The following is a 21,267-nucleotide window of genomic DNA, read 5'->3' on the forward strand; positions in this document are numbered from 1 at the left end:
AAAATTACACACCTCAAAATGTTACTACTTTTTTTTTATAAAAATTTTTTAAGTATCAAATACTTGATTGTAAAAATAGCTCTAGCATTTTCAATTGTTTTTTTTTTTTGTAAAAAACAACAATTGCTTAAAATATTCTTATAAAAAAATTAGCTAGCGATTTTAAAAATAAAACGCTCTATTATTTTTTCTAAGGAAGCGACTTACCAGTCTTAAAAAAAAATTGTCATTGCGTTTTAAAAATTAAGAATTTTAATTTTTTTAAGTGCAAAAACATTTGTAGTAATTAATTAATTTTTTTAGATATTTAATTATCAATTATTGTTAATTTATAAAACACAATGACGGTAAATTCTACGAGGCTGAGCCAGCAAAAGCTCTTTCAAAAAAGGATTGTTCCTTTTTTCAAAATATATATATATATATATATCATTTAGTTAAATACATTTCTTTGTTGGGGGAAGGGAGCTTACTTTGACGCCGAAAGCGGCGATCTTCAGAGTGCACTCGATGGTGAACATCCCGGTGAAGCACATGTTCATGTACTTTAGTATGGCTTTGTACACATCGCCCTGCTTGTGGTACTGCAATGCACACATTGACAAACACACGGCCGACAGACAGCAAACATACATACGGACATACAAGCCTACGTGTTTCCCGATTTTACTTCATTATTTTTTTTTTTTTTTTTTTTTTTTAATTCAGATTTTTTTTACTCAAATTACGTCAATGCTGATTATCAACATTTGTTCATGTGTTCATTAAATAACGTGCGGCTGTGTGTACGTATATGTAATTATAATAACTAATAACTATTATTAACAATAATTTAATTATAATAATATAATATAATTATTCATTTCCGATATTTTATTTTCTTAATTAAATTTATGGAATTATTTGCGCTTATATTATTAAATTTAAATATTCGCTGGTAGTTCCAGTTAAAAATTTTCAATTAAAATTTTTTAACTCAAACTACTTGTGTAAAAAAATTTTTTTTATAAATTTACAAATTTTAGACGTTTTGTATAAGAAAAATACAATAATTTTTTCAGTCTTTTTTTCATATGAATAAAAAAGTGTACAATAGTAAAATTTTAACTTTTAAACTTTAAGTTTCGTCATAAAAAAATTAACAACTTTTTTGAATGACTTTATTACTAGAAGTTAACTTTTGGGTTGAATTGTAAGCGTAAAAAGTTTTTACAAACTAAAAATTGCCCGTTAAACACAAAATTACTTCATGTGTGGCATTGCGACATAAAATGTGTACTTCAAATTTCTTTATGTAAAAATTAAATGTGTCACGAACGATAAAATAATTGATAAAAAATTTTATCTCAAATTATATAAAATTATAAATTATAAATTTATAAAATTTGATAAAAAGTATGTTTAAAAAATACTATTTAAATTAAAAATAAAAATTTTTACTATAGATATTATTTTTAGTCGAATATTTTTTATGACTTAAAAATTTCTAAATTTAAAATAAAATCCCACAAATTTTAATAAAAATTTTTAAAAAAAATAATCGTCTAAAATTTGAGTTAAAAAATTTTTTTTACACCTGTTACCACTAAAACTAAGAGTGTAATGTGTGATACAAGTGTCTGTAACTATAACTGTGATACTTGCACTATTATCTTGGGATAGTGAGTGCTATATCATTTCAGCTATAGATGTGTCACATAATGATCAGTATAATTAATAAATAAATCAATATATTATATACACCTGAGAAATTATAGATATAAACTAAAAATAATCTGTGATTTTAATTGACTGATTTAGAATTTAAAAATAAAATTGACAATTGATAATTTATTAATAAGTTTGAGATAGGGAAAATAAATCCGAGAGGAATGGATCAGGATTATTTTTTTCATCTTTTCTTTTTAACAAAAAATATTTTTTAACAAAGTTAGTTTTCGTTGGCCGTGCGAACGCCCGTGCAAAAACATAAGATTCGTATCACATTCAATTAATTAGTGATTTTCGATAAACATTTAATCATAATACATGATTAATAATTTTAACATTAATAAAAGTGTATTTCGGACGTAAACTGTAGTTTGTATAATATAATATATAAATTCGTTATCTGCAGCAGCCAGCATGCAACACGCAGCTTTTGTTTAATAATAATAATAAAAAAAATTAATTGTGTGAAATTCGTGCATGAACAAGCATGTTAACCTTGTGACGTCTAGCTCCACTATTATTTATTAAATTTAAATGTTTAAATAAAAATATTGTTCTAGAATATAAAAAACATTCTCAGTGCTTGCTTGCATTGTCATTCTTAAAAGATTTTATAAAAAATAGTGAGGACTGTATCTGTTATTTAATATTAATATTAATTGTTAATTGGATTATTGATAATAAATTGATGATTAAGTGACTTGATAAGTTAATACTCATTGATTAAATGACGTAAAGCGAGAGAGGCAAAGCGGTGTAATTAATCGAAACGTACCAAGGTGATTGGTGATTGTTCTTGCACGAAATTCAATCAGTAGCTGATGATGCGTGATAGAACTGGTGCTTATTTAATGTTATTTTAATTTTATAAATATTGTTTAAATATGTGTAGATGTTAGTTATTATAATAGTTAATTATGTTTTAGAGAACAATAAGGGTTGTGCGTGTGCATGTGCGCTTTCACATAACAATTCCCATTGTCAGGCAAATAAACCGATAATTATAACATGACCCAACAAGTGATTGGTGCGAACTTTGATAATAGTGTTTTTAAATTAGTTTATTATTTTGAGATTTATTTTTTTTTTTTGAGAAAAAATGGTACAAATTAATTAAAATGCAAACTTGATTAATTTATTTTTTCGAATAAAATATTCATTTTTTCTCAAATAACTAATTAAATAATTTATCCGATTAAAATTAATACTTTTAGATTATAATAAAAATTGTTAAATTTTTTTAAACGTTCGGACAAATTATTTAAGCGCGTAATAAAAAAGTGCTGAGTGAATGAAAAAAAATTTATTCGGTGCATATAAAAACGTGAGGGTTTGTTAATTAATTAATTTACTTATTTTAGCAGTGAGATTATATTATATCATTCATAATAATATTTTTGCATAAAAAGTGTGCCAGTTGTAGATAGACAACGAAATTAGGACACGATGCTAGCCATGCATTGGGTGTCAAAAAAATATCTATTAGTGACGGAAACACGCCAGAGATTCTTGTAATATAAATTAATTATAATTAATTAATTAATAACTAACTTAAGTTATGAGTATAAATAAACAAAAGCTCGTAACTACTATTTTTTTTTACTAAATCAATTTTTAAATATTGGTAAATAAATGTATATCATAAATCAGTGAGAAGCTCCGCATCGTTCGCACTAGTCGCGAGCGTATAAGTGTAAAATAAATTTATATTTATATTAATATTATTTAATATAGACCCAGAAATTTTAGTTTTGTTCTCAAATTATCCAAAAAATTTTTTAATTTTTATAACAAATATTTAAATTAATTTTTCGGTAAACGGGATTGAAAAAGAAAAGATGATAGGTGATATGGTTTATTATTGTTTGTATTGAATAAATATGCAACGGAAGGACAAACAGTGATCATTGATCATATATAAATATCAAACAAATATAAAAATAAATACAACGAATCTCTGGTTATAAAAAAAAAAAAGAATATTTTAATTGAATTTTAATTCGAATCCTGATAATTTTTTATGGGAGGGAGAAATCACACTTTTAATTATTAATAAATTTTAATTATCTGACAATAAAACGGGCCCGGATTATTTTGTCGAGTTATAGGATGGTGGGAGAGATTAATAGAGAAAGAGAAGTTATTTATTCGCTCTGATGTATTATTATTATTATTAATTAATAATCATCTGCGGAATAAATATCTTCTCGTTTTACTGTCAACATAGAGCCTGGAGAAAGATTTATTTTATTTAATCCTGACGGCAAAAATTAGGTTTGATTTATGATTTATGACTCTAGTTTGATTTTATATTATTGTCAATATTTATTATTTATTATTATATTAATAATACTGAAGTATAGTATTATTTTATTATATTATATTATTTAGCTAGATGGATTAAAATGGTAGATTAATTAGATATTCTAGAGAGTTAGTGAATAAACTTTCTGGCTTACCTTCATCATAAGCAGAAGAGTATTCAAAACGATGAGAATCATGATGAAATATTCAAATGGCGTTGACACTACTATTTTCCATATTTTGTACTTTACACTATTCCGCTTGTTCGGCATATACCTCTCGAGAGGTCTCGCTCCTATTGTAAAATCTATACACGATTTCTGGAAATTTATTTTCCTGGTTAGTGATTAATTGAATTATTTAAAATTTTTGAATTATTGACTTTCATTTTTCAAGTAAAAAAGTCAATAATTTGCATTAGTAACGCTAATTCAAAAATTTTTTGTGGAAAAAAAGAAGATATACCTGATTTTTATCAATTTCACCGTCCTGCAATTCAGCCTCACCTTGCTCTTGAAAAGTAATAATAATTAAAGCGACGAATATGTTTACGAAGAAGAATGGAAATACAATGAAGTATACAATGTAAAATATGGACATTTCGATACGGAAATTGTGAATAGGACCTTCGTCCTCGTGAGTTGCTGCCATAGAATGTTGAAGAATTTGCGGCCAACCTTCGCCGGTCTGCACGGCAAATAGCGTCAACATCGCCGCCATTACGTTATCATAATGAAAGCTTTGTGGCTGCCATATTCGTTTTCTCGCTTGAGGCAGTGATGAGTCCTCCTCGAAGACAAAATACTCACCCCTGTTACAAGGTATTAATTGAGTTAGTATTTATTATTCATTTTATTAAGTACCCGCGAGTAATGAGGCCTATCTTTAAAATATATATTATATGTATTACATAATTAAGAAATGACCTTTTATCTTGTGAACTATTGACATTTTTGAAGATATAAGCTCATCCCGATGTTACACTCATCAAGACCTTTCATTTGAGTACCCACATCAATTTTTCATATATTTTATATATTTATATATATTATATATATGTATAAATGAAAAATATATCAAAAATGCATGTGGGTACTCAAATGAAAGCTCTCGATGAGTGTAACATCAGGATGAACCTATATTTTTAAAATATATACTATATATATTACATAATTAAGAAATCACCTTATATCTTGTGAACTATTGATATTTTTGAAGATATAAGCTCATTCCAATGTTACACTCATCAAGACCTTTCATTTAAGTACCCACATCAATTTTTTATATATTTATATATATATTATATATATGTATATATGAAAAATATATCAAAAATGCATGTGGGTACTCAAATGAAAGCTCTTAATGAGTGTAACATTGGGATGAGCTTATATCTTTAAAAAAGTCAATATTTAAGAAAGTACAGTGCAATTTAACAAAAGTCATTATTTAATTAAGCTAAATTTTATTTATTTATAGTTTAGAAGTCACGGCAGCCACATACTGACTGCAAGGTTGCTAGTGTAGATGATTTATAATATTAATTTCAGTGGGTGACAAGCGTTAATATCCCCGGACAAAATATCCCCGCGTTTTTGTTGGTTTAATTTTAAATAAACACACAAACACACTAAAAAAATAATGTTAAGATTAATTTTCAAATTATTATTGATGAATTTTTATATTTTTAAGAATTTTGTCCGGGGATATTTTGTCGCGGGGATATTTTGTCGGGGATATTTTGTCCGGGGATATTAACGAACGTAACCATTTCAGTGTTATTTATGGTAAAATTGATCTTTTTTCGTTAATATTCAAAAGGAAGAGAACTTATATAATGATAAACGTCGAAATTTAATGTTCAAGTTATATATTTTTGGTCTTATCGTAATTTCATCTGGGCCTCATGACTCGGCGATCGCCGGTACTTAAATTTAATGTAAAATAAAATACTGAAAAAGATACATACTGGCAATCTTCTTTGGTACGTTTACTTTCGTCGCTACAGTAGAAAAATTTACCATTGAATAACTGTACCGCTATGACGGCAAAGATGAATTGAAACAATATATACACGATGAGAATGTTAATGACGTTTTTTAAACTGTTAACGACACAATCAAACACTGCTTTAAGTTTCGGCACACGTTTTATTGTTTTTAATGGTCTTAATACTCGTAATACACGAAGTGACTTAATAGTTGATAAATTTTGGCCCGCGGATTTACCCGATAGCTCAAAACCCATTGAAACTCCGGCACATATTACAACCACTGCGTCCATAATATTCCAGAACTCGCGTAAATACGAGCCGGGATGGAGTATGATACCCAGATCAATAACCTTGAGTATCATCTCTATCGTAAAGACGCCCGTGAATGCATAATCAAAGTAATTTAATACTGTGTTACGTGACGAGTTTTCATCAACTGGGTCCTCTGTCGCGAGTGCTATACTTGACAAACATATCACGACCATTATGAAAAAATCAAAGTACCGAAGATTAACGACCCAATGGGCACCTCTCCTTACACTGAAACATAAAAAACATGCTTATAAAATCCTCTGGCGAAGAAATCTCCAAAATTAGACACCATTTTTAAAATAAGTTCATCGAAAGATTTATTCATATTTTTACTATCTTTAAAGGCAATTATCGAAGCGACTTATACTGAAACTCTTGAACTAGATCTTTTGTTTTACTGTAAATTGTCGGCAAGAACCACTTGCACATAAATGCAATATAAATTGCAAGTTTTGTTGGTAATATTTACATCAAATTGCCCCAATACAAGTATTGTAATGTTTTATTCAATAAAAATAAATTGCACTATATTTACTGTTAAAAAAAAAGTTATTTTTATACTAAAATGTATTGGAAGCAAATTATTAGATTTACAAAATTTTTTTATACTATACATGGAAAAAACAAGATGACACTGGATATCATCTCAGATTATACTGAGTGAAAAAAAATTTCAGATAGTAGCTAGTATAATCTACGACTGCCCAATTTTAAAACACAGTAACTGCAAAATTTTTATACCTAATTTTTTTTTAATATTGCTGCATTTTTTATAACTTTTAGATCTTAATTTCAAGTATTTTTTCTTAAAAATATTTATATTCAAGTATTTTCTATTCATAAATTAAATTTTTAATAAATTTGGCAGGCAAACTTTTTTTTAATAAGAAAAATTTTTAAAAATTTCTAAATGTTAGTTACTGTGTTTTGAAATTGGGCAGCCGTCCAAATTACAATGAGTATAATCCAAATATCACGCAGTATAACCCGGATTTTTCTAGCTACTATTTGAAATTTTTTTTCACTACAGGTTTTATATCACTGAGTATAGTTTGGGATGATATCCAGTGTCATCTTATTCTTTCCGTGTAGGGATCAAAATTTAAAAAATCTTTGAAATAATTTTTTTACGGTAACTTATTTTGCCGGATTTCTCTTTTAAAAAAAAAAAAAATAATAAAATTATGGTATATTCAATAAAAAAATAAAAATCTTATAATTATAACTAACAAGATTTAACTTTGAAAGCCTTTAACCCCAATAATCCTTAGCATACAGAGGATTAACCCAAAATAATAAACACGATAGTATAAATATATATTTACGGGTTTGTCGGAGATAATATAAACATGGAGGAGTATGGCAGCATTGGTTTTGGTCCCGTGTCTTCGTCTTCCTCCTGTTTTTTCTCTTCGGACGCCTGTTTCTCTCCTTTACCACTTCTGCAGAAAAAGTAAATAGTTGTAGCTGTTATTTGATGGAATAAAATAAATAATTTCTATTGCGGAAATAGTTAAGCCTCGAGGGCTGGCAAATAGCGTTTTATTATATTTGATATTTATTTAATATATTTTTACGACCAAATAAAAGAGTTATACATACAAATTTTGCGATGAACTAGGCGGCGATATTTCAACTTTTGGGCCCGTGCCGTCAGGCATTTGCAGCGCCTCCATTTCCTTTTCGATTTCCTGCATTTGTTTCTCCTTGTCCTCCTCCTCTTGACCCTCTTCGGCGGCTGTTAACTCTTGTGCGTTCGCCAAATTATCGACAGCGATAGCCAAGAATACGTTGAGCAGGGTGTAGTTACCGAAGAGCACGAGGACGATGAAATACAGGGAGTAAATCATCCCTCCTCCTTTGTGGCCACCCTGAGATTCGATTCCTTGATACATTACCTCATTCCAGTCCTCACCGGTCAAGATCTGGGCAATTATTATTAATAAATGATTAACAATTGGTTAAAAAAGAAATTAATTTGAAAAATTTTAGTACCTTGTAAGTAAAATGAATTTTTTTAATTAATTTTAAAATTTATGTATTGAAATATGTACGGAAAAAATTTATAGTTACATTAATTATTATAAAAATAATTATATTTACAAAAAAAAAAAAACTGTTAAACGTACAGGAAAAAAAAATTTATATAAATTTACATTTTTTGTAATGTAAAATTGAAATTTTCAGTTTTATATTTTTAAAAATGTAAATTTGACAGAATTAAACTTAATAATTCAACTGAGTTTTTTGTAATTTTAATAAAAAGGATTTTTTTCCTTGAAGACACAACAATTTAATGTCAGTCAGTTTTTTTTTTTTAAGAATTCAATGAAATAATTAGAATTAAGTGAGACAAATTAAAATACTCACTTGGAAGACAGTTAGCAGCGCAATGGGAAAAGTATTGAAATTGGTCGGCGGTGTTCCCGTGGGAAAGTTAAATTGCCCGCCAAATAGTTGCATGCCGAGTAAGGCGAATATGAGGATGAAGAGGAAGAGAAGGAACAGAAGGGAAATGATGCTGCGCATCGAGTTGAGCAGCGATATTACGAGGTTCCTCAGACTCGCCCAGTATTTAGTGACTTTGAATATCCTAAGGAGTCGAAGGGCACGCAGGACGGAGAGACCGAATGAGCCGGACTTAACCGCCGACCAAATTACTTCAAATATCGAGCCGCAGATTACCACGCAGTCGAATCTATTGAAACTCGATTCAAAGTAGATGCGCGGTCCCAGGGCGTACACTTTTATGAACATCTCGCACATGAACAGCCCCAGAAATACGAACTCTGTGTGATCTGCAATTAATAGTTAAGGGTAGATGTTATTTTTATTTTTTAATCTGTAGAGCCAAAAGGCAGATTAAAAAAAAATTTTTTTCTCCAATCTCAACTTGAAAATGTGTATGAAGAAATTCTTAAAGCCTCAATTTAAATTCTTAAATTCTTAATAAAAATTTTGAATTATTCTAAAAATTATTGAAGGCTGCTAGATTTTTGGAATTAAAGTTTTTTCTTTAATTTATATATTTTGGTATCCCAGGAGTCTTTTCTTTTTTTTTTAATTTTCAATTACTGTCGCTAAAAGTTCAAGCCCTTTAATATTTAACACGCCCTTTTGGCTTTAAGAATTATTTTATTGAATAAAAAAAATTTTTCATGCGCTTTTTTGGCATAAGTAATGCGATTTATGAAAAAAAAAAAATATTAAATAAATAAATAAAGGGAAAACTTACAAAGAAAATCACTAAGCCACTGTGGTTGATCGTAGTGTTCAACAGCAACGCACACTGTGTTAAAAAACACAAGGACAATGACAAACCAGTAGAATGACTGCGTTTTAACAGTGTGCCGTATCCAAAACCTAAATCTCTTCTCAGCACGCCAGAATTGAAGGCAAGCGCCCTGGTTCTTGACCCTCGACCTGAGATACGAAGCTCTCGAGAACCCTACAAAAGCATACACTCATCTTTAGTCGTTCATCCATCGAACGTGCCACGTTGCTAGATTCTTTATTATTATTTTATTTAATATTAGTTTTTAAATAAACCAAATTTTAGCTCGCTAAATTTCGCCACCATACAATTTATTTTATTGCTTCTTTTATTTTTATTTTTTATCAAGAGAAAAACAAGTTACTTTGAAAGTTTAAGCAATGCGAAAGAAGAACACTGATAGAAGGATTTTTATTCTCTCTTCATAATTATCAAAATATTATTCACACAAAAAATATAGGATTAATTTCAATCAAGAACATTTCGGTCGTCAAAAATTTGTTTCAGGACTCCAAAAATTATTTTTCTTAATTTAAAAAATTTTTTTAAAATAATAATATTGAAAAATTTGAATTAAGAAAATAACTAGTTAATTTATTTGCTACCGTCGGTAATCGGTAGTCTCTCATTACACGGTAGTTCGTAGTTTGGGTTTAAGAATAGCAAAGTAAGTTCGAGTTGCCATGAGCCGCAGTGGCGAAACTGGTAACGCGCCAGAACGGTTTGTAAACTGCTAACATCTCCTTCCCTATGCTATAAAGAAGCCCTATGGCATAGGAGCTCTGGGGCTGAGCGGTCGCAGTCCTAGGGAAGGCAGTGGACCAGTCTAATGCCGCAGGGATGGCAATCTCTCTGTGGTTCCTTGGTAATAATTATAATATCTATAATACTCATCCAACACCTTGAAGTTTGAAGTGTGAATGCACGTTTGAACGGAAACATATAGAGATTACTGTTCCTACGAGCCCCCGGCAATCTGGAGTTCTCGGTTCGAGCCCGAGCTGCGGTAAATTTTTTTTTTATTTATTACTATTAGGTTTTTTTTTTTTTTATTATTAATATTATTTATTATTATAAATTTTGTTTTTAATAAAACAAAAAATTATTTTAATTAAAAAGTACAATAATGTTCTGATTTATTCATTTTAAAGTAATTAAAATATATCTCTTAATTTTAGTCCGAAATATTGAAAAAATAAAAAAAATATTTATTGAAAAATAAATTTAGATTGTTTAATTATTTTAAATTTTTGAATAAAAATTTTTAATGTCTATAAAATAATTTTCTTGACTCAATTTATTCTTTTTTTCTGTGAACATTATTATAAATTGTTACTATTATTATATTAATTAATTAGTAAATTCTTCTATCAGTGAAAAAGTGAATGAATGAAATTGAAATGTAGGTTTAGTAACGACTTTACTGGCTTTACTTGGCGTTATCGCATCACTTGGCTCAAATATAATAGAAAGATTAAAGCTAAGCAAGTGTAACTTTAAAACTGACGCCTCGTAAAGCCGCAAAAGAGCTTCTACGGCAGACTTTATGGAAATTATTTATCTTTAATTTTTCTAGATCAACAAGAGTGAAAATAAATTTTTATTAAATTCTATTTTTAAAAATTTAATTTTAAGAATTATAAAATATTTAAGATTAAGATTTCTAATTTTAAGTTGATTATTAAAATTACATTGCTAGTCAACTTAAGCACGGCTAATCTATTATTGAGTTCTACAAAGCGGGATCTACATTCGCTAATACAATTCCATTTAATTAATTAATATAAGAAAAAAAAAAATAACTAATGCTGAACGCGCTTAATATAAACTATGGATTTTATTTATAACGAAGCTTTTTACGGGGAAGTAATTTATGTAGTTAAAACTTGCTGGCTACGTAAGTATTCAATTAATTAGAAATAGTAATTAATTAGTAAGTAGTAATTAATAATTAACCAATCCACTTTGACAACGCTAGTTCACTAAGTCGCTAATAACAATAATAATAATAAAACTAATTTATCTATCTAAGTATTCGCTAGTTCAATTACACTTTAGTGTCTTTAAAGTTCTAACTTCAGCGTTGCCCCATAAATGTCTGCCATCGTGTCTAAACCATTAAAAGTATACAAGTACATGATAAAAATACTCGCAGCATTTCATATTTTTATGTAAATATTACTTTTTTTTCTGGGAAAAATATTTTAAATTTTTTTTGTTGAAAAATTTGAAATTTAAAAATTACTGACTGGTTTAAAAAATTTTTAAAGGCTAATTTATAGAAATTGTTGATAAGTCTATTGAATAATTACAAAAATTAATTATTAAAATTTCTAATTCTAAAGTAACTAATTTTAATAAATAAATAAAATTTAGTTTTCTAAAAAATAAGAACTGTTTCATTACATTACAATGTTAAAAATATAATAAAGTATGCAAAAGATTTTCTGGAAAAAAAAATTAAATAAAAAAATAATTTTTAATCTAAAAATAATTAAATTAATCTAGTTTTATGTAATAGTAAAAATTGTTAAGTTCCAAAAATTAGAGCTTTACTTCTGAGTAATTTCTAAAAAAAAAAATCGTTAAATAAATCTAAACTAAAAAATAATTTAGAAAATTATTAATTGAATATCAGATAAAAATTATAGTCAGTAATTTTTAAACTTACTTTTACAGCTGTCCTATTTAATTAATTTCAGTAAATTTGTCAAAAGTTTACAATCTAAATTGATTTATGCATCAGAGAAGATATTTAGACAAAAAGATTTTAAAGAAAAAAAATTGTTAACTTAAAGTAATAAAAAATACAAAAAACCTAATCAAAAAATTTTAGTCACTTTTTTTTTTAAATAGGACAACTGTCTGATTTCTTGAACAAAAATATTGAATTAAAAAAAATATATGCCACGAGTATTTAATAAAAAATAAAATGAATTAAATGTCTGAACAGGCAAGTAGAAGCATAACCCTATAATTGAAACGAAATAAAATATTAATATTATTCGATGCGTAAAATCAAGAGCTTTTAATAAAACAGTAATCAATAATACGGCTTATTATTAATTACCCTGCTGTCTGTAATCGATAGATGTATTTAATATAAAAATGACAATAAATACGAAGATTCAGATACAATTATTATTAATAATTAATAATTATATTCACGTGTTTGAATGTTTTGTAAGCGAGCAACAATGAAAATTTAAATTGCATTATATTTTCATCTCACGTCTCTATGTAATACATTACGTTCAAAATTTCATGTAATCGGCATTCATGTGCTCACCATTTAATATATATACATACACTTGTGAGTGTATGTCTATATATTTTAAATTAAATGATATCTAACTACTCGACACGTTAAACTCTATAGTCGTAGCTGTATCGTTAATGCCAATCAATTGTATGCTGCGATTAAATTTCATACGGTTACATTATTTGCTGCAATAATCACAATGATAACAAGTTAATTATATGTTACACTGTAAAAATTTTTTTTTAATTAATATTCATAAAAATATAAAAATTGAATATTTTTTTTATTGAAAATAATTTCGCAATTTTTTTATTGAAAAAAATGTTGCAATTTTTTCATAAATTGAAAATTAAACAAAAATCATTTTTTTTACAGTGCAATGATTAAAAAAAAATAATGTATGAATATGTATAATTACCATACGCATTACTTTGTATTACTTTACTGTTTATACAACAAATAATAATAAAAATGTTTATCAAACCCAAATAAATAATACATTTAGACAAAAAATAAATTATTAGCCGTTACTGTTTTACGTAGGCATTAATAGTGTAGTTACCTTTCAGTTTTTTCTTAGGCTCTGAAACAAGAGGAGCATCTGATAGCGTGTGTTTAGAATGTTCATTGATAATAGTGGAGGGGCTTGTAATAACAACATTATAAAAAACTTTAAAAAACAAAAGTGTTTTAAAAATAAAAAGTTGTTTCTGTTTAAAAATTAATAAACTTGTTACTTTTACTTGTTACTCCTGGTGTGCGTACTTTTATTTTGTCCGTAGGGAAATATGTTAAATTTTAGTATGTAATGGTAACGCGTACGGTTTTTTTGTCAGAGAAAAAATTTGTAAATTTTTAATGAGATAAAAAAGAAGAAAATGATAAATTTTGAAATTAAGATTCTGATTTAGATTGAGAGATAAAATATTCGAGAAATAGATAATGAAGGAAGGTATCGGGAAGAAAAGTCTTGAGAAAATACAACTCACCATCGCCCTGATCGTCCTCATTATCTTCCTCCTCCGTGTCTGTGCTTTTGCTCTTCCCGAGATTTTTTAACTTTTTTCTTTGTGCTTTTATGGCTCTTCTCCTCGCTGAAGATAATTAATACTATTTTTTAGTATTTAGCTACAACTTTTTCCAAGGGAACAGGTACTAGTTTATTTTTAAAAGTTTTTTTGTCATTAACTTTTATTAAAATAAAATTATTTTGTTTTATTTCTTCATTTCTTTTTAAATATAAAGAGGCAATTTTTTTTAATTGCACGGAAAATAATTATACGTAAAAATTACACGACTATTTTATGTTATGTTTACAAAAAAAAATTATTAAATTAATTCAACTTTTTTTTACCAGCTGAATTTACTTTTTTTTTAAAGGAAAATTTAAATTTTCAAGACAGTTTTAAGAATGTAAAATAACAATTTAAAAATTTAGTAGATTTTTCTGTAATTTTTTCCGTAAAATAGATTTTTTTTTTTAAGTGAAATTTTAAAAAAATACCTTCAATTATGTGCATCTTTTCTTCTTCTGTCGTTCTTTCTTCAGCAAGAATAACTTCCTCTGTAAAATAAATTATTAAAATGAACAATTGATCCCACAAAGAAAAAATCAACAGATCAAAGTACAAAATCATTAAATAAAATAATTACAATCATCAAAAAGAGCAATTGAGCATTTTTACAATTTACAAATTAGCATTTACACTTATTAATAAAAATTTTTACTACCTGCTTTGCAGATCCACTCGACGTAGCCATTAAGTTCTCGCTCTAGCTGCTGATGTCTACGCATTTTTAGAAACGACTGCCGATTTTCCACTTTTTCTCTTTCCTTAGCAAACTCTCTACAAAGCCGTACAAAATTACAGGAAATTTCAAAGGGTTAAGCTATCCAATTATTATTTAATTAAATTTTTTTATTCACACTTAATTTCAAGTTCCGAAAGTCGTTTGTTTTTTTAAGACGTTAATCTGATTGGCGACAAAAGCTCACTTAATCTCTGATAAATTAAAATGATTCGCTAATAGTTTTTTAATCCATATAATTATTTTTAAATTAATATCTTTTTACAAACTTTTAATTTTAATTTTAGTAATTATAAAAAAAAAATATCTGAAGGCAGAAAATCAATAATAAATTATCAAAAGAAGTGAATCTTCAATGAAGTATTTTCATTGAAAATTTCCTTCAATTTTCCGTAATATAAAACTCAATAAAGAATTATAATTAAAAATAAATTCTCGTATGATAATAACAGAATTTTTTTTTCTTTCAAGAAAATTCCAATGAAGCAGAAAATTGTGAATAAAAAAATTTATAATTACAAACGTCGATATAAAAATATATATTGGAGTAATTACTAGGATTTACCTGGATGAATATTAATAATCAAAATAATAAATAATTGTCGAGCTAATTAATACCAAAATTAAAATTCTCATTTTTGGCGTACTGGATTTAGGTGCAGTGTAAAAAAATATGGATGAGAAAAAAAATGAACAACTAAATAAATAAATAAATAAATCGTAAAAAAATAAATAAATAAAAAAAACCTGCTTGTGTGATCCACTTTAAGTATGAATTGAAAGCTGTTGTGAATAGTTTCTTTGTCCTTGCTTTCCGATACGCCGTTCGTCTTTCGACTCGGGTTCTTTCATTAGAAAACTCTCTGACAGCAGAAATAAGAAGAATAAAGAAAATAAAATAAAAATGAAGTGATAAGTGTAAGGTGTCTTGTTTATTAATTTTTCGAGTTTGGTTCTAGTCCAAGGCTCGCTGGATAGTTTTCTCTAGACGGGAGTCTTCTTGTGTTACGGGATCTCGGTGACATGTGTTGGATTAAATTCAATTAAATATAAAATTAAAAATGAGAAAAGAATTGGATGACAAAGCGATGGATTAAGTTGAGTTATCTTAAAAATTTAATTTTGTTGTTACTCACCCGCTCAACACTCCGAGAACTAGATTCAGCATAAAGAAAGACCCGAGGACTATCAACGGTATAAAGTATACCCAATTGAAATAGCTACCAAGAGCATCATTCGTCTGAAAAATTCCGTCGAAATTATTGTAGTAATTTGTTTTGTTATTTAAGGTTGACTACTTAGACACTCAAGACACCAGTTTTGTGATAGAAGACATGAAGTGATGGAAGAGAAGACAAAAGCTTTGAATTTTTGCGTGGAAAATTTTTTTAAACAGGATTTTACTGACTTTTTTTTTTCAATGTAAATTTGAATTAAATTTTTTTTTCAAAGTTAAATTAAAAAATTTTTTTTCCTATTTAGAAAACTTTTTTTTAATAAAGTTTACACACAAAATAGACTGAAAAAAATTATTTATGATTGCGATAAAAAAGGAGTACAATTATTTCAAAGAACATGGAAATTTTTTTCTTTAATATTAGATATTTTTTGAATTTTTAGTCTGAAAAAAAAGTACTTTAAAAATAAAATAATAAAAAATGTATGCAAGTGCATTTGATGCTTGGAAAATATAAACCATGTTCTTTGATGAAACTTGACTGGTTCTCAAGCTGTCACAACAAGTTAATAATCAAATATTATTTAAGTTAAAAAACGAGGGTTGAAACTGACAGTGTCATACTGAGCAATGCCAATATATACATCAGTGTTAGTATCCCCAAGAACCAATAAAAATGCTTCTTGTTTCTTACTGATTTATTATTTATCTCGGAAGTTATTCTGGGAGAGATAAAAGTACACACATTACATTATATCATCTCGAATGATACTTCACTATTATATCATATCAATATCAATAGTAATGTAGTGAAGAAGTGAATTAATAATTTGGTTGAACAGAAAGAAAAATAAAAATAACTATGATTAAAATTCAGGATGTAAAGACCAAACTAATCATATGTTTATAGTTTTACTCAATTAATCTTCATTGATTTTTGGCAACATTTTTCTGACTTCATCGGGTGTCTTAAATATAAGTCAAATATTTAGTCCCAATGTACCTAACATTACCGCAAAATTTTGTTTTAAATACACTGAAAAAAAAAATCTTGATTCAAGAGGAAATTCACGTAATAATTACCGTAACTCCTATTCTTTCCCGCTTCACAGCATTATTTATATTTGTAAAAATGCTTGCCGTAAGATGGACGGTGTGGCTTAATGTAAATAGAATAAGCGAAAGGAAATTTAGTATAGACTGGATAGCTCAAATGGTAGAGTAGCCGACATGTCTTTGGAAGGTTCTGGGTTCGAATCCCGGTCCGAGCTATCTAATAATTTTTCTCGCATATTCTATAAACTCACATTAAGATGATCCTCTCCACATTCCTTTCTCAATCCTTTCCTACCAATATCCTGTTACGTGAATGTGGAACGCTTCACGTAATAATTACCGTAACTCCTATTCTTTCCCGCTTCACAGCATTATTTATATTTGAAAATTCTTGAATCAAGTAAAATTTACTTAAACCAAGTAAAAATTTCTTAGTTTAAAAATTTTTTTACTCAAATAAAGAAGATGAAGCTCTTCAAAATTATATACTTGATTTAAGAACATTTTTTTTCTGTGTATAATAACAGGAGATTTTTTCAATTTTATTTGGAATATACACTGATAGAAGAATTTGTTTATAGTTAAAAATATTTGTTAATATTTAACAAATCATTTGTTAGAGACCAATTTTTAGTATTAAACAAATATTTCTTAGTATTTAAAACGATTTGTTTGTATTTAATAAATCTGATATCCATTTATTAAATATTAATAAATCTTTTTAACTACTAACAAATATTTGTTAAGGACTAAAAAGTGGTCTCTAATAAATAATTTGTTAAATATTAACAATCATTTTTAACTATAAACAAATCCTTCCATCAGTGTATCGACGGCCTAATTAGCAATTGATCTAACTCCTTATTTTTTGGAGGATGAATTTTGAACATTTTGATGCAGCAATAGTCCAATTATAAATTATTTGAATGATCAAAATTAAAATATTATACCTCTATTAGTTATTAAATTGTTTTTTAAAGTGATGATAAATTTCGAACTAATTGTTTTTTCGTACAAATAGAAGTAAAAGAATTTTTTTTAAAATGGAGTTAGACAATTTTCTAATTAGAACGTCGATATGTACTTTTTTTATTAGTAGAAAAAATTTCCAGAAATAATAATAAATATATTGAGACTGTGTGGTTAACTTATATTAAAGATACTTGGATGGTGTTAAAACAATACTGACGATTCGTTTTAATGATTAAATAGAAAGTATGGACATATGGTTGGTTAGATATTTACTTTCTGAATTTTTATCATAATTATATCTGATAATATTGAGTTAAAATGACATTTATAAACAGGAAACATAAAAAAGATTTTGGAAAGAAAAGACAGTTAATTTTAGCCAATTTCACACGATTAAACATTTAACACATAAAGCTTCAATAAATATTGTATAAAAATAATAAAGGCCAAAATTAGCGGATTAGATTGATCAGATGTGAGTATATAATTAAATTTGGAAAACACTGAGATGAAAAGTCAAAAGATAAAACATTTAGTAAATCACACAGTTGGTAAAATTTTGAAAAAGCCTTTTGATTAATTATAATTACTTGATAGTCAATAATTATTATTATAATTATTGACGAGTAATTAATTATAATTAATAGTTAGATGTTATATATTAAAACAAAAATGAGGGGATTGAAAGTGATTAACACTGAGGAACATATCTCTTATCGTTACCCAGTACAATATGGCAGTCCAGCCCTCCATAGTGATACACTGGAAGACGGTGAGCATAGCGAAGCCGATGTTATCGAAGCTGGTGATACCGCTGTTCGGTCCATCCCAATTATCTCGACACACTGACACATTCGCGTCACACACGTGCGAACCTGCCGGTGCGTCTGGCTTGTAATCTGTATTACACGGACTAGGTAGATCACCTTCCTTCACTATTTTACCTGTAATTATTTGTTACTTCATTAGTCGCTACAAATTCATTACATTTATTGCATTATATTTTAGCCAAAGTAATTTTATTATTTTTATAAATGCTTTGGTAATTGAATTTATTTTGACATTCCCTTAGTAAGTGCCCCGAGCACTCAAAATTTTTGTGTAATTTAATAAAATGCTTTCAAGTTAATTTAGTTGTTTTTCGTTAAAATTTAATTTTCCCGAAAATTGCTTTAATGAAACAGATTGTAAGTTAACAAAGGGCAAATATTGTATTAAAAAATAATTTTTCAAATTTTTAAATTTCAAAAATATTTTAGTGAAATAAATTAATCAAATAAATTTTTTTTTTTAATATACCAAAAATATTATCCATTGACAAAAAAAAAATACTTAAAAAATTTAAGCCCTTAATATTAAATTGCAGTATCATAAAAAAATTCAAACGTTAAAAAATCAAATTTTTGAAACAGATCAACAGTTAAAAAATGATTATTTAGAAACGGCTTGTTTCAAATTTTTTCGTTTAAAGATTTCGAACTTAAAAAATTATTTTTAGTAAATTTTTGCAAAATAAATAAAATATCGGATTATTTTGGCCGACTTTAATTGTTATAACGACGTTCTAATTAGCAAATTGTCTAACTCCATTTTAGAGAATTTTCCATTTAGACGAAAAAACAATTAGTTCAAAATTTATTATCACTTTAAAAAACAATTTAATATAATATAGAGGTATAATATTTTGGTTTGGATCATTTAAATAATTTATAATTGGACTATTGTTACATGAGAATGTTTAAAAATCACCCTCTAAAAAATAAGGAGTTAGACCAATTGCTAATTAGATCGTCGATAACGTACACTGAGAAAAAAAATACTTTTATTAAGAAAATTTTCTTGATACAAGAACTTATGTTCTTGAAAATTTTCAAGAATTTATATTCTTAGCTCAAGAAATTGTTAAATTGATTGAAATAATTTTTATTTAATTTAAATAAAGCTATTCTTTTCTTTATCTAATATCCAAAGATAAATATTGATGTTATTCTCCTCAGAAATTAATAATAATACAATATTTGATCGTCAGCGAGTTTCTTGAACCAAGAAATCGTTAATTGAATAAAAGTATTTTTTTCTCAGTGTACAATTTTTTAATAATTAATAATTCTGACTTTCTAAACCTGTAAAATTGAAATCAAATTATGAATAAAAGGTTAATTTACCAAAAAAAAAAATACTTACTGGGATCTTCAATGCTGTAGCACGTTTTGTGCAAAGTACCCGAATAAAACTCGAGCCCGATGATGGCAAATATCACGATAGCGAAGAGTACCAGCAAACCAATCTGTAGCAACGGTGCCATGGCTTTGATGATAGACTTGAGCACCACCTGGAGACCTGTGAAAAGCAATTACCCGTGGGAACACATTGACAGTCAAATGGTCGAAAAAAAAAATTTGAATCCACCATAAACCAATACAGTGTGAAAATAATAAGCTATCTTGCACAGTACAAGAGTGTTTGTTATTTCTCATTCTATAATTATCCTCTAATTCAATAATAATAATAATAAATCAAAAATGAACTGTCGTAAATAACAAATAACAAAAAAGGTGGTTCTACTTTTTACACAAAGGACAGTTGGCTATTGTTAAATTGGCACACTACTCACTTGGGATGCCGGAGACTAGTTTGAGCGGTCGCAACACGCGTATTGCACGCAACGTACGTAGATCCATGTCCAAACTCACACCTTGCGGGAACACCGTGATGAACCTGCCCCAAACATACACACACCCCACCGTACTTTACTACCTACTACTCTATTACACTAATTTTGCTAATTAATTACTTAAGCTACATTTAATCTATTATCTATTGCTTATAGCTTCACTATATATTACTAGTAGACTAAACTTCTTAATTAATCTAGTTTAGATTTAATAGTCGGGATAAGGATCAAGGATTCTGTTGCTCTTTTATCATCGTTTATTCGATACAATATTCCCACTAACTTCAAATTCTATGGGATTTTAATTCTCTAGCCCAAAATTACTCACTTATTTTTGGTTAATTAGCCAACAAAGCAACGAGCTTTAATGATTGTTAATTCCACCCATCGATGAATACATGAAAGATTTTTTGGTTAAGATCAAAAATAGTTTACAAAATATAATAACAATAAGTATTTAATATTAACGCACTAGATCTTTCGATCTAATTTTATTTTTGATATTGCTGGAGTGAATTCGATTCCTAGTTTGAGTAATTATGCTAAGTTTGATTTTTAATGAGGGCTTGAAGGAAGAAAAATTGTCAAAAACTAAAATTTGGGTCAGAAAAATTGTTGATTTTTAGGGGGTTTATAAATTTAATGATTTATGAATTGGTTAAAAATTTTTATGACGACTTTTTTTAAAAATCTCAATTTATATTATTTTCTATCCATCAAAAAT

The 21,267-nt window shown here is 27.3% G+C and overlaps 1 protein-coding gene across 32 annotated transcripts in view; it reads right to left on the reverse strand.

The window, feature by feature from the left end:
• Window positions 1-21,267, reverse strand: part of LOC123272474 (voltage-dependent calcium channel type A subunit alpha-1) — a 134,442-nt gene that overhangs the window by 21,754 nt on the left and 91,421 nt on the right. For 16 of the 32 annotated variants that reach the window (XM_044739284.1, XM_044739294.1, XM_044739285.1 and 13 more), the window contains 16 exons: window positions 20,484-20,587; window positions 20,054-20,209; window positions 18,593-18,813; window positions 15,801-15,904; window positions 14,587-14,702; window positions 14,360-14,419; window positions 13,845-13,949; window positions 13,418-13,456; window positions 9,555-9,767; window positions 8,690-9,117; window positions 7,922-8,244; window positions 7,645-7,761; window positions 5,984-6,547; window positions 4,480-4,825; window positions 4,170-4,334; window positions 474-584 (listed from right to left, as the gene is read on the reverse strand). In XM_044739284.1, coding sequence (XP_044595219.1) covers window positions 474-584; window positions 4,170-4,334; window positions 4,480-4,825; window positions 5,984-6,547; window positions 7,645-7,761; window positions 7,922-8,244; window positions 8,690-9,117; window positions 9,555-9,767; window positions 13,418-13,456; window positions 13,845-13,949; window positions 14,360-14,419; window positions 14,587-14,702; window positions 15,801-15,904; window positions 18,593-18,813; window positions 20,054-20,209; window positions 20,484-20,587 — 3,172 coding nt within the window. Of the gene's footprint in view, window positions 1-473; window positions 585-4,169; window positions 4,335-4,479; window positions 4,826-5,983; window positions 6,548-7,644; window positions 7,762-7,921; window positions 8,245-8,689; window positions 9,118-9,554; window positions 9,768-13,417; window positions 13,457-13,844; window positions 13,950-14,359; window positions 14,420-14,586; window positions 14,703-15,411; window positions 15,528-15,800; window positions 15,905-18,592; window positions 18,814-20,053; window positions 20,210-20,483; window positions 20,588-21,267 lie in introns of all 32 variants that reach the window. The other 16 variants (XM_044739289.1, XM_044739295.1, XM_044739281.1 and 13 more) reach the window with 7 other exon arrangements.

The sequence above is a fragment of the Cotesia glomerata genome, linkage group LG10 (genome assembly GCF_020080835.1).
Source record: "Cotesia glomerata isolate CgM1 linkage group LG10, MPM_Cglom_v2.3, whole genome shotgun sequence".
NCBI lineage: Eukaryota > Metazoa > Arthropoda > Insecta > Hymenoptera > Braconidae > Cotesia > Cotesia glomerata.